Below are 19,057 nucleotides of genomic sequence, written 5' to 3'. Positions count from 1 at the left end.
GTCTTTCTCATGGCTACCCATGTATTTCCATTGAAATCAAGTTAATTTGGAAAGTAATAAATATGTAGATATTTTTAAAGGCATTTATGATTTGCGTAAATGTAATATACTAACTATTACTCTTGTTAAAAATATGAAATGCTATTACATTTGGTGAAGAGCACATTATGACTTGAGACTTGTAAAACAATGACTTGGTCTCACCTCTGATGTATACCCATTGAGTCTTGAAGAATATAACTTATAAATGCCTCATGAGCTACGTTCAACTGTCGTACCCCATCAGGACCCAAAATAAGCTTGTTTTACTCCAATGTTTGTAAACAAAGTAAATGTAAACAAACAATACAGCCTCAAAACATGGTTAAAACTACAATTTTATATCAGGGATTGTCAGTCCATAGCTCTGTCTATGAATTTGAGAGTGGTTATATTTCTCCAGCCCCGTCACTTAGCTTTTTACCAAAACAGGGAGACACTTTTTTATTGTTTGAACTACTGACTGACACTTTTAAGTAGCGTTTAGCTAGTTTGGCTTGTTTAGGTCTGTCCAGGAGGGGGTGCTGTCTGTCTCTCACCTGAACTTCATCTCCTGGCAGAAGGACAGGTCGTCTCGTCTCTCCATCATTACCTCCACCAACTGGCACAGCTTGGTCTTCATCTGGATGGCATGCAACGTGTTGCCGAGGATACGCACGTACCTGGGGGGTGAGATGAGACTGAATAAGGTCCTGAAGATGGACAACTGATTAGGCATTTCATAAGCTGAGTTTTATTTTTTATTTCACCTTTATTTAACAAGGTAGGCTACAACTGCGACCTGGGTGAGTAAGTGAGTGTCTCTCACCTGACCAGGTTGAGCATCATGGTCTCTATGCTGGCCTGTCCCAGGTGCTCTGAGCTGCCCTCAGCATGGTTGTCCAGTAGGTTCTTCATGATGGCGATGGTCTGTTCTACAAACTGTGTGTTAGTATCATTGATGGGGACCTGCAATAGCACAGAGACAACTCCATTAAATCAGTCTTAACTACATTCCTGCTAATCTCAACGGACCAATATTTGATAAAGAACTAATAAAATGTGATATGCTGATTGCAGCACCCTACCTGTCCTAATAAGATTTTCTATGCTAATACAATTCAAATCATTGGTTAACGTCCCCATCCTCCTCCCCAGCCCATCCACTCACCGGCCCCTGTGTGTCGAAAAAGCGTCCGATGCTGTTCCTGAGCTTGTTGAAGAGCATGTGGTACAGGACCGGGCTGAGCTCCAGCCCCAGCAGCTCCTTGACATTGGTGCGGACATGCAGACCCACCCTCTCATGACCACATACCAGCAGAGCAAGCAGGCGGTCCAGGAACATGCCCAGGGGGGTCTCAGTGGAGGAAGAGCAGGTGGCTGAGGTTCCAGCGTTGGAGACATCACAGGAGCCCACAGAGACCATGGAGTACTTACGTTCGCTCATGGGGCCCATGGGGGGGCTGTAGGTGGCGGGGCCACAGGGCTTGCTGCGCTGAGACAGACACACCCCGCCCAGAGCACACAGGAAGCCTGTCATGTTGATCCACTCCTGCAGGGGGAGACAGCGAGCAGGTATTTAGGTAGAGTTTGGAGCAGTGGTTCCCTGTGTTATTTGTATTAACGGTGAAACAAACCTAAATCCTAAAATTGAAGTGTTTTTACCTGACCATCCTCCACCTTGTTTTTGGGGAAGTTAAGAATCTGTTTGGTGTCCTGCTCCCATTTTGCAAGCGTGTCCTCCCATGCCTGGGGTGAGACATGGAAACAAGGAGGGATACGTCAAATACTAGAGGGATGTAAGCAAGGATAAACTGTATTTAAATGTTTCTCTATTCTTTCACACCTCAGTGTTTCCTGTAGTGGGGTGCTCTATCCTTCTCAACAAGGCCATCACTCTCTTCTGCAGGGTGGAGCGTCCTACCAAACACATAGTGGAACACGTAGAGGGAGTCATTTTCTTAAAGCGTTGGCCTATATAGTGACTCTCAGACCACGTTAAAGTAGTCTACAAAACACAATGTTTTTACTGACCGGTGGCCATCATGTTGCTGACGGAGGCGAACTCTGTGAAGGTGGCGTAGTTGGGCAGGATGGTCTGGACGGGCACCTCGTCAGCGGAAGAGCGGATGTCAGCCTCCTCACACAGGTGTCTGAAGCAGGACATGGCCACCAGCACGGCCTCGGTGTCAGGGCTCCACAGAAACATGTATAGACACACCTCCAGTTTGGTCTGGGCCTGTCTGCAGATGGGGATTCCACTGCCCTGCGTTGCACACTCCTGGAGGAGCAGAGAGGAGTTAGACATGTCCAACACACGCAAAACTCTCTGGACGGTTTTCCAGACCTAAGCGTCGTCCTAGACTAAAAATAATGTTTAATGGAGAATCTCCATTGAAAGTGCTTTTTAGCCCTCAATGGTTATTCTCATGTGAGGTAAGAGTCCTTGACCTCACCTTGTTCTTGAGGAGGAACTTGTTCCTGCAGATAAGGATCTCCCTCAACCACTTCAACACCTCTGTACTGTTCACCATCTGGTGACCAATCAGCTTCTTACATATCAGGAAGAGAACCTGGGAGCTACAATGGGATAGGCCAGTGTTAAAGCCCAATGGAATCTCAACACATGCTACTAAAGACTGGGACTACTACTGAATCCATGACCAGTGTGTCTGTCTACATGGAATACATCTGGACTGAAAAGCCCATAGAACTAAACCATGTCCTTGTACCTGATGTCCCAGAAGGTTTCAATGGGGGCCTCAGGGTTCCACAGCTCAATGGTCTCAGGCAGGTGCAGCACCAGCAGAGCCTGGCCAGGGAGAAACAGAGACAGAGAGAAATGTGCCTTACTTGAAGTTGACAATTCAATGCTAGGGAATAGAGTTGAAATGGACAGAATGAGAAAGAATAAAGAAGCAGAGTAGATGGAGTGGGAGTAAGAGAGAAGGAGTATAAACTGACCTCCATGGCTTCCTGGGAGAGCTGGGCTGTGTTGGCCAAGGGCACCAGCTGCACCAGGCCTGCGATCAGTTCTGCTGTGCTGCTCTGAGTCTCCTGAGCCTGCTTCCCTGGGTTCTACAACACACACACGTTAAACGTGCATGTATGGGGGAAAGTAAGGGCAGAGAGGAAACACAAACATTCACACAAGTGGAAGGGAGGGTGTAAAACTATTCAAACAGAGCCACGGGACAGGACATTGTCTCAGTATGTTTGTGGTGGTTGGTGTAAGACATACGTGCAGCATGAGTTTGGGGTCGGCGTGGATGAGTTTGACCAGGACGAGGAGGAGGCACTTGTAGCTGCGTGTGTCCAGATCTGTGGTTCTCTCTTTGAACTTAAGGCTGGTGGTCATCTTCTCTTTAAATGACAGACTCTGTCAGAGAGAGAAGTTGTACCTTTAGGTGTAACTAAGACGTAGTGGTCCTAGGTGGTTGGCTTATACAGGAAAACAAAAGGTAAGTGGGTTTCCAACAATTGGTGCGACAGTGAGTGTGAATATGAGTGTGTGTGGTCCCCTTTCTCACCGATGTCATGCGTAGTGGGGCGTGTGTATGAAGGCCTTGCATCACTCGGCTCAGAGTGTCTGAGAACATTAGTCGCAGCTCTCCAGAGTAGCAGTACACTGCATCAATCTTAGACCACCAGTCCAGATCAGACTAAAGTACAAAGAGGATAAAAGAGAAGCTCATTAATATTGCACTCCTGTAGGAACGGCAATTGAGATCAACACCGTCCTATCAACTGTACTTAGACTGAACTTGGTAGTAAGTAGTAGTGGAGACGGTACACACTTACATTGGTGATGATTCTGTGCAGGGAGTTGACCAGAACAAAGTGAAAGGTAGAGGGGGAGGACGACGCCAAACAGACCTGAGGAGATGAATAAAGAATGTTTCGTCAAAATTGCCGCTTTGACAGTTAGGTAAAGCATCATTCAGACATGGTCTGCACATTTCTCAACCGATGCACTGAGGTGAGCAGACTGACTGACCTTAAAGTGCTGATTGTTGTGAGGGTTGATACGGAAACAGGAGACGAAGCAGTCGATCATGAGGTCCACGTCTGCATTCTGGCTGCCTGCCCCGCGAGAGAAGGGCTTGGTGGGGCTGAAGAGCAGGGCCTGATGGAATAGATAGGAGGAGGAAGCTGCATGTCACCGTCTGCAATATCCAAATGAACCAAATTCACAATTAACCATAACACAAGGGGCTTTGTGTAGTTCTGAGATGGTTGGATGGGTATTAGAAAAATGGCCATAGCTCCATAGCGGTACCACTAGCACAACAGTTGCACTTCTAAAAGGTCTAAGGGGTAGCCGTAGGCGTATCAATCAGAGTTTACCGTTCAGGACGTTGTAGATAGAAATGTCTATACAGAAAAGGACATTGTCAATTTTACTCCACAACATAAATGACGAACATAAAACCCAGACAAGCATCCACAAGCATTGCTACACTCGCAATAACATCTGCTAACCATGTGTGTTTGATTTGACACCACTGCTGTAGCATTCCCTAGCCCCCAGATGGCAACAGAGTGGTTGGTCGTTCTGACCTTGAGGTCCACCACGAAGGACTGCACCAGGAGGAAGATGCCGGAGTGGTCCTCCAAGTTGATGTAGGTGGAGGCCTTGCACAGTTTGACACAGGCGATGGCAGCACTCTCTGTTAGTTGCTTGCTGCCCCCCTGGCCTGCTAGGGCCTTCCTCAAGCTCTCCAGGAACAGCTTCTGTAGCAAGACAGAGAAAGCAACTATAAGTCACACTACCTATTTCATCTCAGTGTGTGTGTGTGTGTGTTCTCTCATCTCACCTTGTTGGCCTTGCTCTCCTCCACCACCTCTCGAGAGATGACGTGTGTGATCTCGGGACAGAGGATGAGGAGGATGATCTGTAGAGGCCACACTGCTGCCTTCCTCTTGGCACTCTCAGCAAAGCTGTCCACCAGGTCAAACAGCCTCTCTGCAGCATCTAAAGGGTGTGCACAGAGACAGACACACACGAGTGAGATAGCCCTAAACTCACCTAACTTCTTTAGTGTCCTTAACTGTTCCTTACAGTCCCTTTGAATCCGTTTTGAGATTTAACATGGATTTTTTTTTTTAAGTGCATGTTGTGACAGTATCTGTTTCAGTCCAATACAAGGCTATTGAGAATACTGACCTGCCATGTCTGTCTGTGGTCTCTGGTAGAGCATGGTAAACTCATCAGGGTAGTTCTCCACCCAGTTCCAAAAGGCCTGCGGAGGAACAAAAACATTTAACTGTCCTCTAGAACTGACAGTAGCTAAAGTACCAGTCACAAGTTTGGGCACACCTACTCATTCAAGGATTTTTCTTCATTTCTACATTGTAGAGTAATAGTGAAGACATCAAAACTATGAGGAATGATTTTTGAAGGAGTTCCCACATGGTCCAACTCATCCCAAACCATCTCAATTGGGTTGAGGTAGGAAGATCGTGGAGGCCAGGTCATCTGATGCAGCACTCCATCACTCTCCTTTGGTCAAATAGCCCTTACACAGCCTGGAGGTGTGTTTTGGGTCATTGTCCCACTAAGCGCAAACCAGATGGGATGGTGTATTAATGCAGAATGCTGAGGTAGCCATGCTGGTTAAGTGTGTCTTGAATTTTAAACAAAGACACGGCATTTGGAACCAAAAATCTCAAATTTGGACTCCTCAGACCAAAGGACCGATTTACACCGGTTTAATGTCCAATGCCCGTGTTTCTTCTTATTATTGGTGTCCTTTAGTAGGGTTTCTTTGCAGCAATTCAACCATGAAGGCCTGATTCACACAGTCTCCTCGGAACAGTTGATGTTGAGATGTGTCTGTTACTTGAACTCTGTGAAGCATTTATTTGGGCTGCAATTTCTGAGGCTGGTAACTCTAATGAACTTATCCTCTGCAGCAAAGGTAACTCTGGGTCTTCCTTTCCTGTGGTGCTATGATGAAACTGATAACCAGTTCATCATAGCGCTTGGATGGGTTTTGCGACTGCACTTGAAGAAACATTCAGAGTTGTTGAAATGTTCTGTATTAACTGACCTTCATGTCTTAAAGTAATGATGGACTGTTGTTTCTCTTTGCTTATTGGAGCTGTTCTTGCCATAATGTGGTCTTTTACCAAATAGGGCTATCTTCTGTATACCCCCTACCTTGTCACAATACAACTGATTGGCTCAAATGCATTAAGGAAAGAAATTCCACAAATTAACAAGGCACACCTGTTAATTGAAATGCATTCCAGGTGACTACCCCATGAAGCTGGTTGAGAGAATGCCAAGAGTGTGCAAAGCTGTCATCAAGGCAAAAGGTGGCTACTTTGAAGAATCTCAAATATATTTTGAATTGTTTAAAACTTTTTTGGTTACTACATGACTACGTGTGTTATTTCATAGTTTTGATGTCTTCACTATTCAACAATGTAGAAAAAAATAACTGGAATGAGTAGGTGTCCAAACTTTTGACTGGTACTGCACGTTTCCATGAACTTATTTTTTACAACATTTAGAATGTTTGCATAGAAAATATATCAACTGCCTGCTACGGTGCATTTCCATTCAACCGTCTTGTGGATAAAAACAGTTGGACTTAATGACGTCAGACCCCCCCCCCCCCCCAAATTGTTTTACTAAAATTAGGGCCAAAACCTAGGTATCGAATAAACATGGTTTGTTTTCGGCAATTTGCGCATTAATAAATTGGTGACAGCCTGTCTGCCCTCCCACCCATCTGCTTCATGTCTCAGGTAGCCCTCCCTCCCACCTGCTTCATGTCTCAGGTAGCCCTCCCTCCCACCTGCTTCATGTCTCAGATAGCCCTCCCTCCCACCTGCTTCATGTCTCAGGTAGCCCTCCCTCCCACCTGCTTCATGTCTCAGGTAGCCCTCCCTCCCATCTGCTTCATGTCTCAGGTAGCCCTCCCTCCCATCTGTTTCATGTCTCAGGTAGCCCTCCCTCCCATCTGTTTCATGTCTCAGGTAGCCCTCCCTCCCATCTGTTTCATGTCTCAGGTAGCCCTCCCTCCCATCTGTTTCATGTCTCAGGTAGCCCTCCCTCCCATCTGCTTCATGTCTCAGGTAGCCCTCCCTCCCATCTGCTTCATGTCTCAGGTAGCCCTCCCTCCCATCTGCTTCATGTCTCAGGTAGCCCTCCCTCCCATCTGCTTCATGTCTCAGGTAGCCCTCCCTCCCATCTGTTTCATATCTCAGGTAGCCCTCCCTCCCACCTGTTTCATGTCTCAGGTAGCCCTCCCTCCCACCTGTTTCATGTCTCAGGTAGCCCTCCCTCCCACCTGCTTCATGTCTCAGGTAGCCCTCCCTCCCACCTGCTTCATGTCTCAGGTAGCCCTCCCTCCCACCTGCTTCATGTCTCAGGTAGCCCTCCCTCCCACCTGCTTCATGTCTCAGGTAGCCCTCCCTCCCACCTGCTTCATGTCTCAGGTAGCCCTCCCTCCCACCTGCTTCATGTCTCAGGTAGCCCTCCCTCCCATCTGCTTCATGTCTCAGGCAGCCCTCCCTCCCATCTGTTTCATATCTCAGGTAGCCCTCCCTCCCACCTGCTTCATGTCTCAGGTAGCCCTCCCTCCCACCTGCTTCATGTCTCAGGCAGCCCTCCCTCCCATCTGTTTCATATCTCAGGTAGCCCTCCCTCCCACCTGCTTCATGTCTCAGGTAGCCCTCCCTCCCACCTGCTTCATGTCTCAGGTAGCCCTCCCTCCCACCTGCTTCATGTCTCAGGTAGCCCTCCCTCCTATCTGCTTCATGTCTCAGGTAGCCCTCCCTCCCACCTGCTTCATGTCTCAGGTAGCCCTCCCTCCTATCTGCTTCATGTCTGAGGTAGCCCGCAAAATCCAGCGTGGAAATAATACAAGAATTGACTACTACATGCCATGTTTAAATAAGTCTCATGTGGCAACGTATTGCAACGGTCCGTGCCATGGTGAAACTTGCACTCCTGTAAAATTATTGGATAGTGCAACTTGCATTCAGCCAACCAGAAAAGCAAGTAAAAGCAATTCAGGCCTTCTTGAAAGTCAGGATAATCGGTGTCCTGCAAAAATATATTATTTTGAAATTAAATATATATTCAGCAACTGTGTTGTGGAGTTTTATAGTTGTGTCTGGCATCACATGCCAGTCAATCATTTATTTTAAATACATTGTTTTCATCATCATCATTTGCCAAATAAACCTGGGTCAATGGAAACCTGCATAGTGATGTCCTCAAAGTGGAACATTTTATTTTAAACATTTCACCAGCAGCCAAGAGGTGGCAGTAGTGAAAACCACAAATAATATAATACACCAACTTCATAAACACAAAACAGCAGCACTGAATACAGATCTATTGGCACACAAACCTTTTCCAAACTGTTAATGACAGCAAGTTGGGCAGGTTTCTTCAGGGCTTTGAATTTGAATACCGTTTCTGAGAGGATGCAGTGAAAAGTAATAGAGTATTAGCAAAAAACATCAAAATACACAGAATCCAGGAGTATGTATGACATAGAGGGAGGGTATGACATAGAGGGAATTGAGTGAGTAGCTACCTTGGAGCAGTCTTTTAAGTTTGAAGCAGTCCACATTGATGTACTGCATGAGCTCTATATCATGGACATCCACAGTGTCTTCTGAACAGACTGTCAGCTCCTGCAACCTGGGGGAGAACACAATGGGTAAGGAATTTTAAACACTGCCGGGGAACAAGTTTGTCCTGTCAAACATGATATCCTGAGATTTGATTCTACCACAGCTTCTCATTAGAAAGGAGGGAAAGAAGAAGGCGTGGACAATAGGGAAAAGAGGACAGCCTTGTAGAGCCTGGCTTTTTGACATCCCATCGTCCTTCAAGACAGAACACTGACATATGGATCAATGATGTGAAACGTTCAGAATGTTGCAGATAGAAACGTTGCCCCTGACGAATGTGGCGGTCTTTGTCTCAATTCTTCCAATTTACAGTGCATTTGGAAAGTATTCAGACCCCTTCAAGTTTTCTACAGCCTTATTCTAAAATGGATTCAATTGTCCCGTCCCCCCGAATCAATATACACACTATGCCGCACAATGGCAAAGCAAAAACTGTTTTTTAGAAATGTCTCACATTTATATAAGTATTCAGAACCTTTACTCAGTACTTTATTTAAGCACCTTTGGCTGTGATTACAGCCTTGCGTCTTCTTGGTTATGACACTACAAGCTTGGCACACTTGTATTTGGGGAGTTTCTCCCCTTCTTCCCTGCAGATCCTCTCAAACTCTGTCAGGTTGGATGGGGAGCGTCGCTGCACAGCTGTTTTCAGGTCTCTCTGGAGATGTTCGATCGGGTTCAAGTCCGTACTTTGGCTGGGCCCCTCAAGGACATTGAGACTTGTCTTGAAGCCACTCCTGTGCTGTCTTGACTGTGTGCTAATGGTCGTTGTCCTGTTGGAAGGTGAACCATCGCCCAAGTCTGAGGTCCTGATCAGATTTTCATCAAGGACCTCTGTACTTTGCTCCGTTCATCTTTCCCTCGATCCTGACTAGTCTCCCAGTCCCTGCCACTGAAAAACATCCCCACAGAATGATGCTGCCTCCACTCTTCACCGTAGGGATGGTGCCAGGTTTCCTCCAGTTGTGACGATTGGCGTTCAGGCCAAATAGGTCAATCATGGTTTCATCAGACCAGAGAATCTTGTTTCTCATGATCAGAGTCCTTTAGGTGCCTTTTGGCAAACTCCAAGCAGGCTGTCATGTGCCATCTCCACATATGAACTCCAGAGCTCTGTCCGAGTGAACATCGGGTTCTTGGTCACGTCCCTGACCAAGGCCCTACTCCCCTGATTGCTCAGTTTGGCCGGGCTGCCAGATATAGGAAGAGTCTTAGTGGTTCCAAACTTCTTCCATTTAAGAATGATGGAGGCCACTGTGTTCTTGGGGACATTCAATGCTGCAGACATTTGTTGGTACCCTTCGCCAGCTCTGTGCCTCGAAACAATCCTGTCTCGGAGCTCTACGGACAACTCCTTCGACCTCACAGTTTTTGTTCTGACATGCACTGTCAACTGTGGGACCTTATATAGACAGGTGTGCCTTTCCAAATCATGTCCAATCAATTGAATTTACACAGCAGAACTCCAATCAAGTTGTAGAAACATCTCAAGGATGATTAATGGAAACAGGATGCACTGGAGCTCAATTTCAAATCTCATAGTAAAGGGGCTGAATACTTCTGTAAATAAGGCATTTGTTTTTTTTTGCAAAATTTTAAAAAAAACATGCTTTCGCTTTGTCATTATGGGCTTTTGTGTGTAGATTGATGAGAATAAGGCTGTAAATTAACAATGTCGAAAAGTCAAGGGGTCTGAATAATTAGCAAATGCACTGTATGTTGTGTGGAAAGCCATTTCATTTGTAAGTACTGCAATTATAAGTTGTCATGGTAAACTAGTTGCTCATGAGAGGCTGCAAATATGAACCACATTTCATGACAATAACTCACAGGGATAGGAAATATGCTTGTTCAAAGTTTGGAATTTCAGTTGATTACTATAGCACCCCACTTGGGCCAATCAGTATAATTTTATAAATGTCAGATCTCTATAGCTGGATGTATCATTCATCGTAGTGACGAACGTACGGAGACAGATCCACAGTGCCCTCCCCAATTTCATCATGAGGGAAAATTAACCTAATAGAACAATAAAACAGGGAATCCTGATCGCGCTCTTTTTACTTTCTATAACGTTGCACCATCCTGAACATCCTGGGTGGGGAGGGAGGGATTTCGTTCATGACTGGGCTAACAGTTCAGTCACGGTGACCTTGTCCATGACTGGCTGCTAAACGGAATTGCTTAGGTACACAAACAAGTAAACTTCTCATATGACATGAGCAGGAATGGGGGCACAAACAGTCTCTTCATCATGACTTCTGAGGGAACAAAATAATTTGTAATACTACACTTCTGGGAAAATCAGGTCTAGTGGAACTTTTTAAAAGACACAAATGCATTTTTTGACAAAAGACAATAACGTAGATCAATTGCCATGGACCTTGGAAGAACAACAGGGTGAGCAGGCTATTGTTCCAGCCCTGTACTAACACACCTGATCAACTGCTCTTCAACAGTGACATTGACACAGAATTAGCCAACACAGTCTGTAGCTCCTCAGGATCAGGGTTAGCATTACCTGGTGGAGATGCGGCTGAAGACGGCGTTGAAGTTGTTGCAGCTGAGGGAGAAGAGGACCCCTGAGGCGGAGGCACGGAGCTCAGCAGCGTGCTGGTGGCCCTCGCGGTACGTGTGGATGAAGTGACAGATCTCAGGCAGCAGCTGCTTCACCAGCATGGTCTCATCCAGACGTAGGCAGTCCTTGGATTGCTGGGGGGACAGTGGGAAGAGGAAGACATAGAAAAAGAGAAGGAAAACCATGAGAGGAAAGTATGTGTGCAAGCTGGATTCTTTAGGTTATCTGAGAAAACAAGGAGTTCTTTTCAGGTTATCAGTGGCAACTTCTCACATACAGTCGTGGCCAAAAGTTTTGAGAATGACAGAAATAATAATTTCCACAGGTGTTACTATGGAATAATGACGTATAATTACAAGCATTTCATAAGTGTCAAAGGATTTTATTGACAATTACATGAAGTTGATGCATAGAGTCAATATTTTCAGTGTTGACCCTTCTTTTTCAAGACCTCTGCAATCCACCCTGGCGTGCTGTCAATTAACTTCTGGGCCACATCCTGACTGATGGCAGCCCATTCTTGCATAATCAATGCTTGGAGTTTGTCAGAATTTCTGGGGTTTTGTTTGTCCACCCGCCTCTTGAGGGTTGACCAAAAGTTCTCAATGGGATTAAGGTCTCTGGAATTTCCTGCCCATGGACCCAAAATATCGATGTTTTGTTCCCCGTGCCATTTATTTATCACTTTTGCCTTATGGCAAGGTGCTCCATCATGCTGGAAAAGGCATTGCTCGTCACCAAACTGTTCCTGGATTTTTGGGAGAAGTTGATCTTGGAGGATGTGTTGGTACCATTCATTATTCATGGCTGTGTTAAGCAAAATTGTGAGTGAGCCCACTCCCTTGGCTGAGAAGCAACCCCACACATGAATGGTCTCAGGATGCTTTACTGTTGGCATGACACAGGACCGATGGTAGCGCTCACCTTGTCTTCTCCGGACAAGCTTTTTTCCGGATGCCCCCCAAAAAATCGGAAAGGGGATTCATCAGAGAAAATGACTTTACCCCAGTCCTCAGCAGTCCAATCCCTGTACCCTTTGCAGAATATCAGTCTGTCCCTGATATTTGTCCTGGAGAGAAGTGGCTTCTTTTGCTGCCCTTCTTGACACCAGGCCATTCTCCAAAAGTCTTCGCCTCACTGCACTCACACCTGCATGCTGCCATTCCTGAGCAAGCTCTGTACTGGTGGTGCCCCGTTCCCGCAGCTGAATCAACGTTAGGAGACAGTCCTGGCGCTTGCTGGACTTTCTTGGGCGCCCTGAAGCCTTCTTCACAACAATTGATACGCTCTCCTTGAAGTTCCTGATGATCCGATAAATGGTTGATTTCGGTGCAATCTTACTGCCAGCAATATCCTTGCCTGTGAAGCCCTTTTTATGCAAAGCAATGATGACGGCACGTGTTTGCTTGCAGGTAACCATGGTTGACAGAGGAAGAACAATGATTCCAAGCAATGTTGAAGCTTCCAGTCTGTTATTCAAACTCAATCAGCATGACAGAGTGATCTCCAGCCTTGTCCTCGTCAACACTCACACCTGTGTTAACAAGAGAATCACTGACTTTTATGGCAGGGCTGAAATGCAGTGGAAATGTTGTTTGGGGATTTAGTTAATTTGCATGGCAAAGAGGGACTTTGCAATCAATTGCAATTCATCTGATCACAATTAATCTCTTCATAACATTCTGGAGTATATGCAAATTGCCATCATACAAACTGAGGCAGCAGACTTTGTGAAAATGTATGTGTGTGTCATTCTCAAAACTCTTGGCCACGACTGTACTTTGGATTTATCCAGCTGGATATGCAATACATGTATGTGGGTTAAGTGCCTCTCTTTGGGGCAAAAGCACAGCATGTCCCACCTGGGATTCACCAGCGCTCCCATTGGCTCATTTCCAAAAACTCGTTGGGTCAAATTGGCAGCCTCATACCAGGACAGATTGCATACAACTGCATTCAAAACCTGTTGCTCACCCTTATGTAGGAAATAGTCGAACACAAAACAACTACTATACTTACATTTTAAAACGTAAGATGTCTAATTCAAAACGAGAGTTCCATAGCATCCATGAGGGGAGCAGCTGGCTTCTATCTGACAACATGCACTAATGAAAAACCTATACAGGAAACTTCCGGGAATCCCATTGGAGGCAGGGAAAGCACTAACAAAAGTCAAGGAAACACCTGCAAATGTAATCTTCTGCTGCACAGTTGCAGAACAGATCAGAGCAGAGGCACCTATTTCAGAGGTGAAGAGAAAGCACAACTGAAGGAAGGGGTTTAAGTGTGTTAACAGAGGTCTGTCTGTAAAAAACAGAGAGAGACAGAACAGAGATCCAGCCAACCAATGTAATGCTGACGTTGTGTTGGAAGACCCATAGCGTTTTAGAATATTGGTGCAATAAGAGCCAATATATTGAGGCCAGTGCTCTTGACTGATAATATTCAATAACAGAAAACTGTGAATTGGGAGGGCTAAAAACTAAAATGGAGAACGGTTTATACACAAGCACACACAAACAACTGTAGTGGGATAAGTTAGCAGACCAACTAAAGGTGATGTAAGGTGGGATACAGTGGATGCAGACTGTATGGGGGTTTCCTCACCGATGCTAGGCACTTCTCCAGTGTGTCCAGGATAATTAGCTGGGAGAGGTAGAGGTTCTTCTCAGCAGCTTCCCCAAATATACGCTGGAGAGGAGAGGTTACAGACACAGATGACACAGTGATTCAGCAAACAACACTTCCAGCCCTTTGTGTGCATCCTACACTTGAGTTGAATTGGAGTTCACACAATACACATGCCTACTAGAAGGTAGGGTTTAGAGGTCGACCGATTATGATTTTTCAACGCCTATACCGATTACTGGAGGACCAAGAAAAGCCAATACAGATTTTTTTTAATTTTTTTATTTATTTTTTTTTTTTTTTTTACAGATTTCTAAAAATCTTATACAGTGGGGAGAACAAGTATTTGATAACCTGCAAAATCGCAGTGTTTCCTACTTACAAAGCATGTAGAGGTCTGTAATTTGTATCATAGAAAATCACATTGTATGATATTTAAGTAATTAATTTGCATTTTATTGCATGACATAAGTATTTGACACATCAGAAAAGCAGAACTTAATATTTGGTACAGAAACCTTTGTTTGCAATTACAGAGATCATCCGTTTCCTGTAGTTCTTGACCAGGTTTGCACACACTGCAGCAGGGATTTTGGCCCACTCCTCCATACAGACCTTCTCCAGACCCTTCAGGTTTCGGGGCTGTCGCTGGGCAATACGGACTTTCAGCTCCCTCCAAAGATTTTCTATTGGGTTCAGGTCTGGAGACTGGCTAGGCCACTCCAGGACCTTGAGATGCTTCTTACGGAGCCACTCCTTAGTTGCCCTGGCTGTGTGTTTCGGGTCGTTGTCATGCTGGAAAACCCAGCCACGACCCATCTTCAATGCTCTTACTGAGGGAAGGAGGTTGTTGGCCAAGATCTCGCAATACATGGCCCCATCCATCCTCCCCTCAATACGGTGCAGTCGTCCTGTCCCCTTTGCAGAAAAGCATCCTGAAAGAATGCTGTTTCCACCTCCATGCTTCACTGTTGGGATGGTGTTCTTGGGGTTGTACTCATCCTTCTTCTTCCTCCAAACACGGCGAGTGGAGTTTAGACCAAAAAGCTATATTTTTGTCTCATCAGACCACATGACTTTCTCCCATTCCTCCTCTGGATCATCCAGATGGTCAATGGCAAACTTCAGACGGGCCTGGACATGCGCTGGCTTGAGCAGCGGTACCTTGCGTGCGCTGCAGGATTTTAATCCATGATGGCGTAGTGTGTTACTAATGGTTTTCTTTGAGACTGTGGTCCCAGCTCTCTTCAGGTCATTGACCAGGTCCTGCCGTGTAGTTCTGGGCTAATCCCTCACCTTCCTCATGATCATTGATACACCACGAGGTGAGATCTTGCATGGAGCCCCACACCGAGGGTAATTGACCGTCATCTTGAACTTCTTCCATTTTCTAATAATTGCGCCAACAGTTGTTGCCTTCTCACCAAGCTGCTTGCCTATTGTCCTGTAGCCCATCCCAGCCTTGTGCAGGTCTACAATTTTATCCCTGATGTCCTTACACCCTCTCTGGTCTTGGCCATTGTGGAGAGGTTGGAGTCTGTTTGATTGAGTGTGTGGACAGGTGTCTTTCATACAGGTAACGAGTTCAAACAGGTGCAGTTAATACAGGTAATGAGTGGAGAACAGGAGGGCTTCTTAAAGAAAAACTAACAGGTCTGTGAGAGCCGGAACTCTTACTGGTTGGTAGATGATCAAATACTTATGTCATGCAATAAAATGCAAATGAATTGTTTTAGATTCCTCACAGTTGAAGTGTACCTATGATAAAAATTACAGACCTCTACATGCTTTGTAAGTAGGAAAACCTGCAAAATGCTGAAAATTGCAGAAAATTAGGGCTGATTTCAAGTTAAATCGGCCATGCAGATTACTCGGTAGGCCTCTAGTAGGGTTGATGACGTGCAATGTAGTGATCCCCATTACTCATGCTAAAGTCAAATAAACAGCTAAAAGTGTTAAGTTAAAAGCTCCACTTACCATGTTGTTCACATTTTTTAGTATGTTCGTGAGGCCACTGATGACGAGGGAGAACTTGTACTTAGAGATGTTGATGAGACATTCCTTGTTGTGCTCTGTGCTGACTTTGGTGTGGTTGTTCTGATGTCCTGTTTTAACGGGAAGCTAAGAGAAAGGAAAAAAATTCTAAAGTCACAAGAGAATCTAGGCACGGGTGAACGCGTTAGGCACTGTGTGGTCCACTGTCTTCGGAAAGTATTCAGACCCCTACATGTTTCCACATTGTGTTACATTAGTCTTATTCTAAAATGGATTCAATTGTTTATTTCTCAATCTACAGGTTTTTATAAATGTTTGCAAATTTATTTTAAAAGTTAAGGAACGGAAATTACATTTACATAAGTATCCAGACCTTCTACTCAGTACTTTGTTGAAGCACCTTTGGCAGCAACTGCAGCCTCAAGTCTTCTTGGCTATGACGTTAAAAGCTTGGTACAACTGTATTTGGGGAGTTTCTCCCATTCCTCTCTGCAGACCCTCTCAAGCTCTGTCAGGTTGGATGGAGCGCGTCGCTGCACAACTATGTTCAGGTCTCTCTGGAGATGTTAGATCGGGTTGAAGTCTGGACCACTCAAGGACATTCAGAGACTTGTTCCGAAGCCATTCCTGCGTTGTCTTGGCTGTGTGCTTAGGGTTGTTGTCCTGTTGGAAGTTGAACATTCACCCCAGTTTGAGGTCCTGAGTGCTCTGGAGCAGGTTTTCATCAGGGATCTCTCTGTATTTTGCACCATTCATCTTTCTCTCGATCCTGACTAGTTTCCCAGTCCCTGGAAAATAACCCCACAGCAGGATGCTGCCACCACAATGCTTCACCATAGGGATGGTGCCAGGTTTCCTCCACCTTTTTTGGTACCCTTCCCCAGATCTGTGCCTCGACACATTCCTGTCTCGGAGCTCTACAGACAATTCCTTCAATTCCTCACGGCTTGGTTTTTGCTCTGACATGCACTGGCAACTGTGGGACCTTATATAGACAGATGTGTGCCTTTCCAAATCATATCCAATCAATTGAATTTACACAGCTGGACTCCAATCAAGTTGTAGAAACATCTCAAAGATGATCAATGGAAACAGGACGCACCGGAGTATGTACGTATGTAAATAAGGTATTTCTATCGGCCTCCCGAGTAGCGCCTGCGGTCTAAGGCACTGTGTCGCAGTGCAAGACGCGTCACTACAGATCCGGATTTGGTCCCCGGCTGTGTTGCAGACTATGAGGTGGTGCACAATTGGTCCAAAGTCGTCCGGGTTAGGGGAGGGTTTGGCCGGCTGGGATGTCCTTGTCCCATCGCGCTCTAACTCCTTGTGGCGGCCGGGCACCTGCACGCTGGCTTCGTTCACCAGTTGTACGGTGTTTCCTCCGACATCTTGGTGCGGCTGGCTTCTGGATTAAGCGAGCAGTGTGTCAAGTAGCAGTGCAGCTTGGCGAGGGTCATGTTTCAGAGGACGCATGGCTCTCGACCTTTGCCGAGTCCGCACGGGCAACTACGGGGCAAGACTAACTACCAATTGGATATCACGAAATTGGGGAGAAAAAAGGGGTTTAAAGTAGGTTGTTTTAATACATTTGCAAAAAATCTAAAAACCGGTTTTCACTTCGTCATTATGGGGTATTGTGTGAAGATTGCCGATACAATTATTTTTTATAATAAGGCGGTAACATAACAAAATGTGGAAAAGGTCAAGGGATCTGAATAATTTCCAAATGCACTATATGCAGCAGGTTTGAGCAAGCCTAATAGAATTACATGAAGCCATGGTTTCACCTTCTTATGTGTTTACACATGTCTACACATCCACACTAGACATATCTACATTCAATATTTTTCACACTAGTGTTATGCCACACCTCTGGTGCTATGAGGACGCCTACGACACCTGACGAAGGGCAAGGAACAGACGCCCTGCAGTCAGAACAATGAAGCCCTGTGCTATCAAGAACCTCACCCTGCCACAACTCTGGTGTACACCCACAGCTGTACACCTGCAGGCTACATCTGTGTGAACTAAGACATCACATCCACAGCTGGGCCAGACCTTGTGGGCAGGAGGAGCCCCTTTAAGCTTGCCTAGAGGTGTAGCTGGCTAGTGCGTATGCAGAGCACATCAGGACTGGAATGTTAATGAGCCTTAAGCAGCAGACCTATGACTGCTTATTATCGGGATCCACTTTACCACTGGGGCCCCTCAGGGAGAAACCTGGGCCTGGGAATTGAAGTCCCAAGACAGGGGGTAAGAAAATAATCAGGAGTCTGAACTGGAGTGCACACTGTCCACACAGGACCATCCCTGCTTCAAATCTTTCACATCCAGTTCAGCTCCGGTCTGTCCGGGACCACAGACAGTAAGCACTTTGTTTCACAGGCCGGGATTGGAATTTCTAAAAGGTCATGGAGCCATCTCTTCCCGTATGTGCACTTTGGCAGAGCTGATTAACATTGTATACGTACACACCAAAGCACTGTGTTCGGATTACATGATCGGGGTAAACAGGGGAAAGGAGAGAAACATTGGATGAGAGGACAGGGCCACGAGAAGAAATGTAATTAAAGAGGCCTATTTTTCATGAAAAGAGAACTGTTATTGTCCCTCGATGGGAAGTTTAGAACATTCACATTAAGATGAATTATGTTTAATTTGTGTAACATAAAACATTTGACTCAATGATCTTCATGCGAATACAAGGGCCTTTCTCTTAGAATTACAATCAATTCATTAATGGAAGGGACACCATATAATAAGACAATGTTTGTCTGTCTTACCAATTGTTATCAACAACACAAAATGTATGAATCCATTACACAACAATATTACAATGTACGTGTGTAGAGTGTGTGCTAGCGCCCGTGTGCGTGTCTGTACCTGTATGTGTCTCTTCACATTCCCCGCTGTTCCATAAGGTGCATTTATAGCTGTATTTCTTTTATCCGATTCTACTGCTTGTATCAGTTAACTGATGTGGATTAGAGTTCCATGTTGCCATGGCTCTATTTAGTAATTCAGGTGCGACAAAACTACAGCCTATAGGACATGCCTTGTTAACAGTGTTACTATAAATTGTATTAAAGGCATTATTATCTATGTGAGTTTCAGAGATTGTCATCTGTTATTAGCAAATTATTGATTTCATGAACCTTGTTTCTGAAGCTACATATGTTA

The 19,057-nt window shown here is 45.4% G+C and overlaps 1 protein-coding gene across 4 annotated transcripts in view; it reads right to left on the bottom strand.

Moving 5' to 3' along the window:
• Positions 1 to 19,057, bottom strand: part of LOC110504061 (neurofibromin) — a 118,714-nt gene that overhangs the window by 92,271 nt on the left and 7,386 nt on the right. For 3 of the 4 annotated variants that reach the window (XM_036962074.1, XM_036962075.1, XM_036962076.1), the window contains exons 2-22: positions 15,860 to 16,003; positions 13,862 to 13,945; positions 11,198 to 11,388; positions 8,577 to 8,683; positions 8,388 to 8,455; positions 5,186 to 5,261; positions 4,836 to 4,993; positions 4,579 to 4,752; positions 4,016 to 4,144; positions 3,820 to 3,894; positions 3,549 to 3,680; positions 3,260 to 3,397; positions 2,983 to 3,096; positions 2,751 to 2,830; positions 2,475 to 2,598; positions 2,053 to 2,299; positions 1,865 to 1,938; positions 1,684 to 1,767; positions 1,190 to 1,570; positions 848 to 987; positions 579 to 701 (exon numbers count right to left, since the gene is read on the bottom strand). In XM_036962074.1, coding sequence (XP_036817969.1) covers positions 579 to 701; positions 848 to 987; positions 1,190 to 1,570; positions 1,684 to 1,767; positions 1,865 to 1,938; positions 2,053 to 2,299; positions 2,475 to 2,598; positions 2,751 to 2,830; positions 2,983 to 3,096; positions 3,260 to 3,397; positions 3,549 to 3,680; positions 3,820 to 3,894; positions 4,016 to 4,144; positions 4,579 to 4,752; positions 4,836 to 4,993; positions 5,186 to 5,261; positions 8,388 to 8,455; positions 8,577 to 8,683; positions 11,198 to 11,388; positions 13,862 to 13,945; positions 15,860 to 16,003 — 2,843 coding nt within the window. Of the gene's footprint in view, positions 1 to 578; positions 702 to 847; positions 988 to 1,189; positions 1,571 to 1,683; positions 1,768 to 1,864; positions 1,939 to 2,052; positions 2,300 to 2,474; positions 2,599 to 2,750; positions 2,831 to 2,982; positions 3,097 to 3,259; positions 3,398 to 3,548; positions 3,681 to 3,819; positions 3,895 to 4,015; positions 4,145 to 4,500; positions 4,753 to 4,835; positions 4,994 to 5,185; positions 5,262 to 8,387; positions 8,456 to 8,576; positions 8,684 to 11,197; positions 11,389 to 13,861; positions 13,946 to 15,859; positions 16,004 to 19,057 lie in introns of all 4 variants that reach the window. The other variant, XM_036962073.1, reaches the window with a different exon arrangement.

The sequence above is a fragment of the Oncorhynchus mykiss genome, chromosome 24 (assembly GCF_013265735.2).
Source record: "Oncorhynchus mykiss isolate Arlee chromosome 24, USDA_OmykA_1.1, whole genome shotgun sequence".
Classification (NCBI taxonomy): domain Eukaryota; kingdom Metazoa; phylum Chordata; class Actinopteri; order Salmoniformes; family Salmonidae; genus Oncorhynchus; species Oncorhynchus mykiss.
This window is presented reverse-complemented; position numbering and strand designations above follow the sequence as displayed.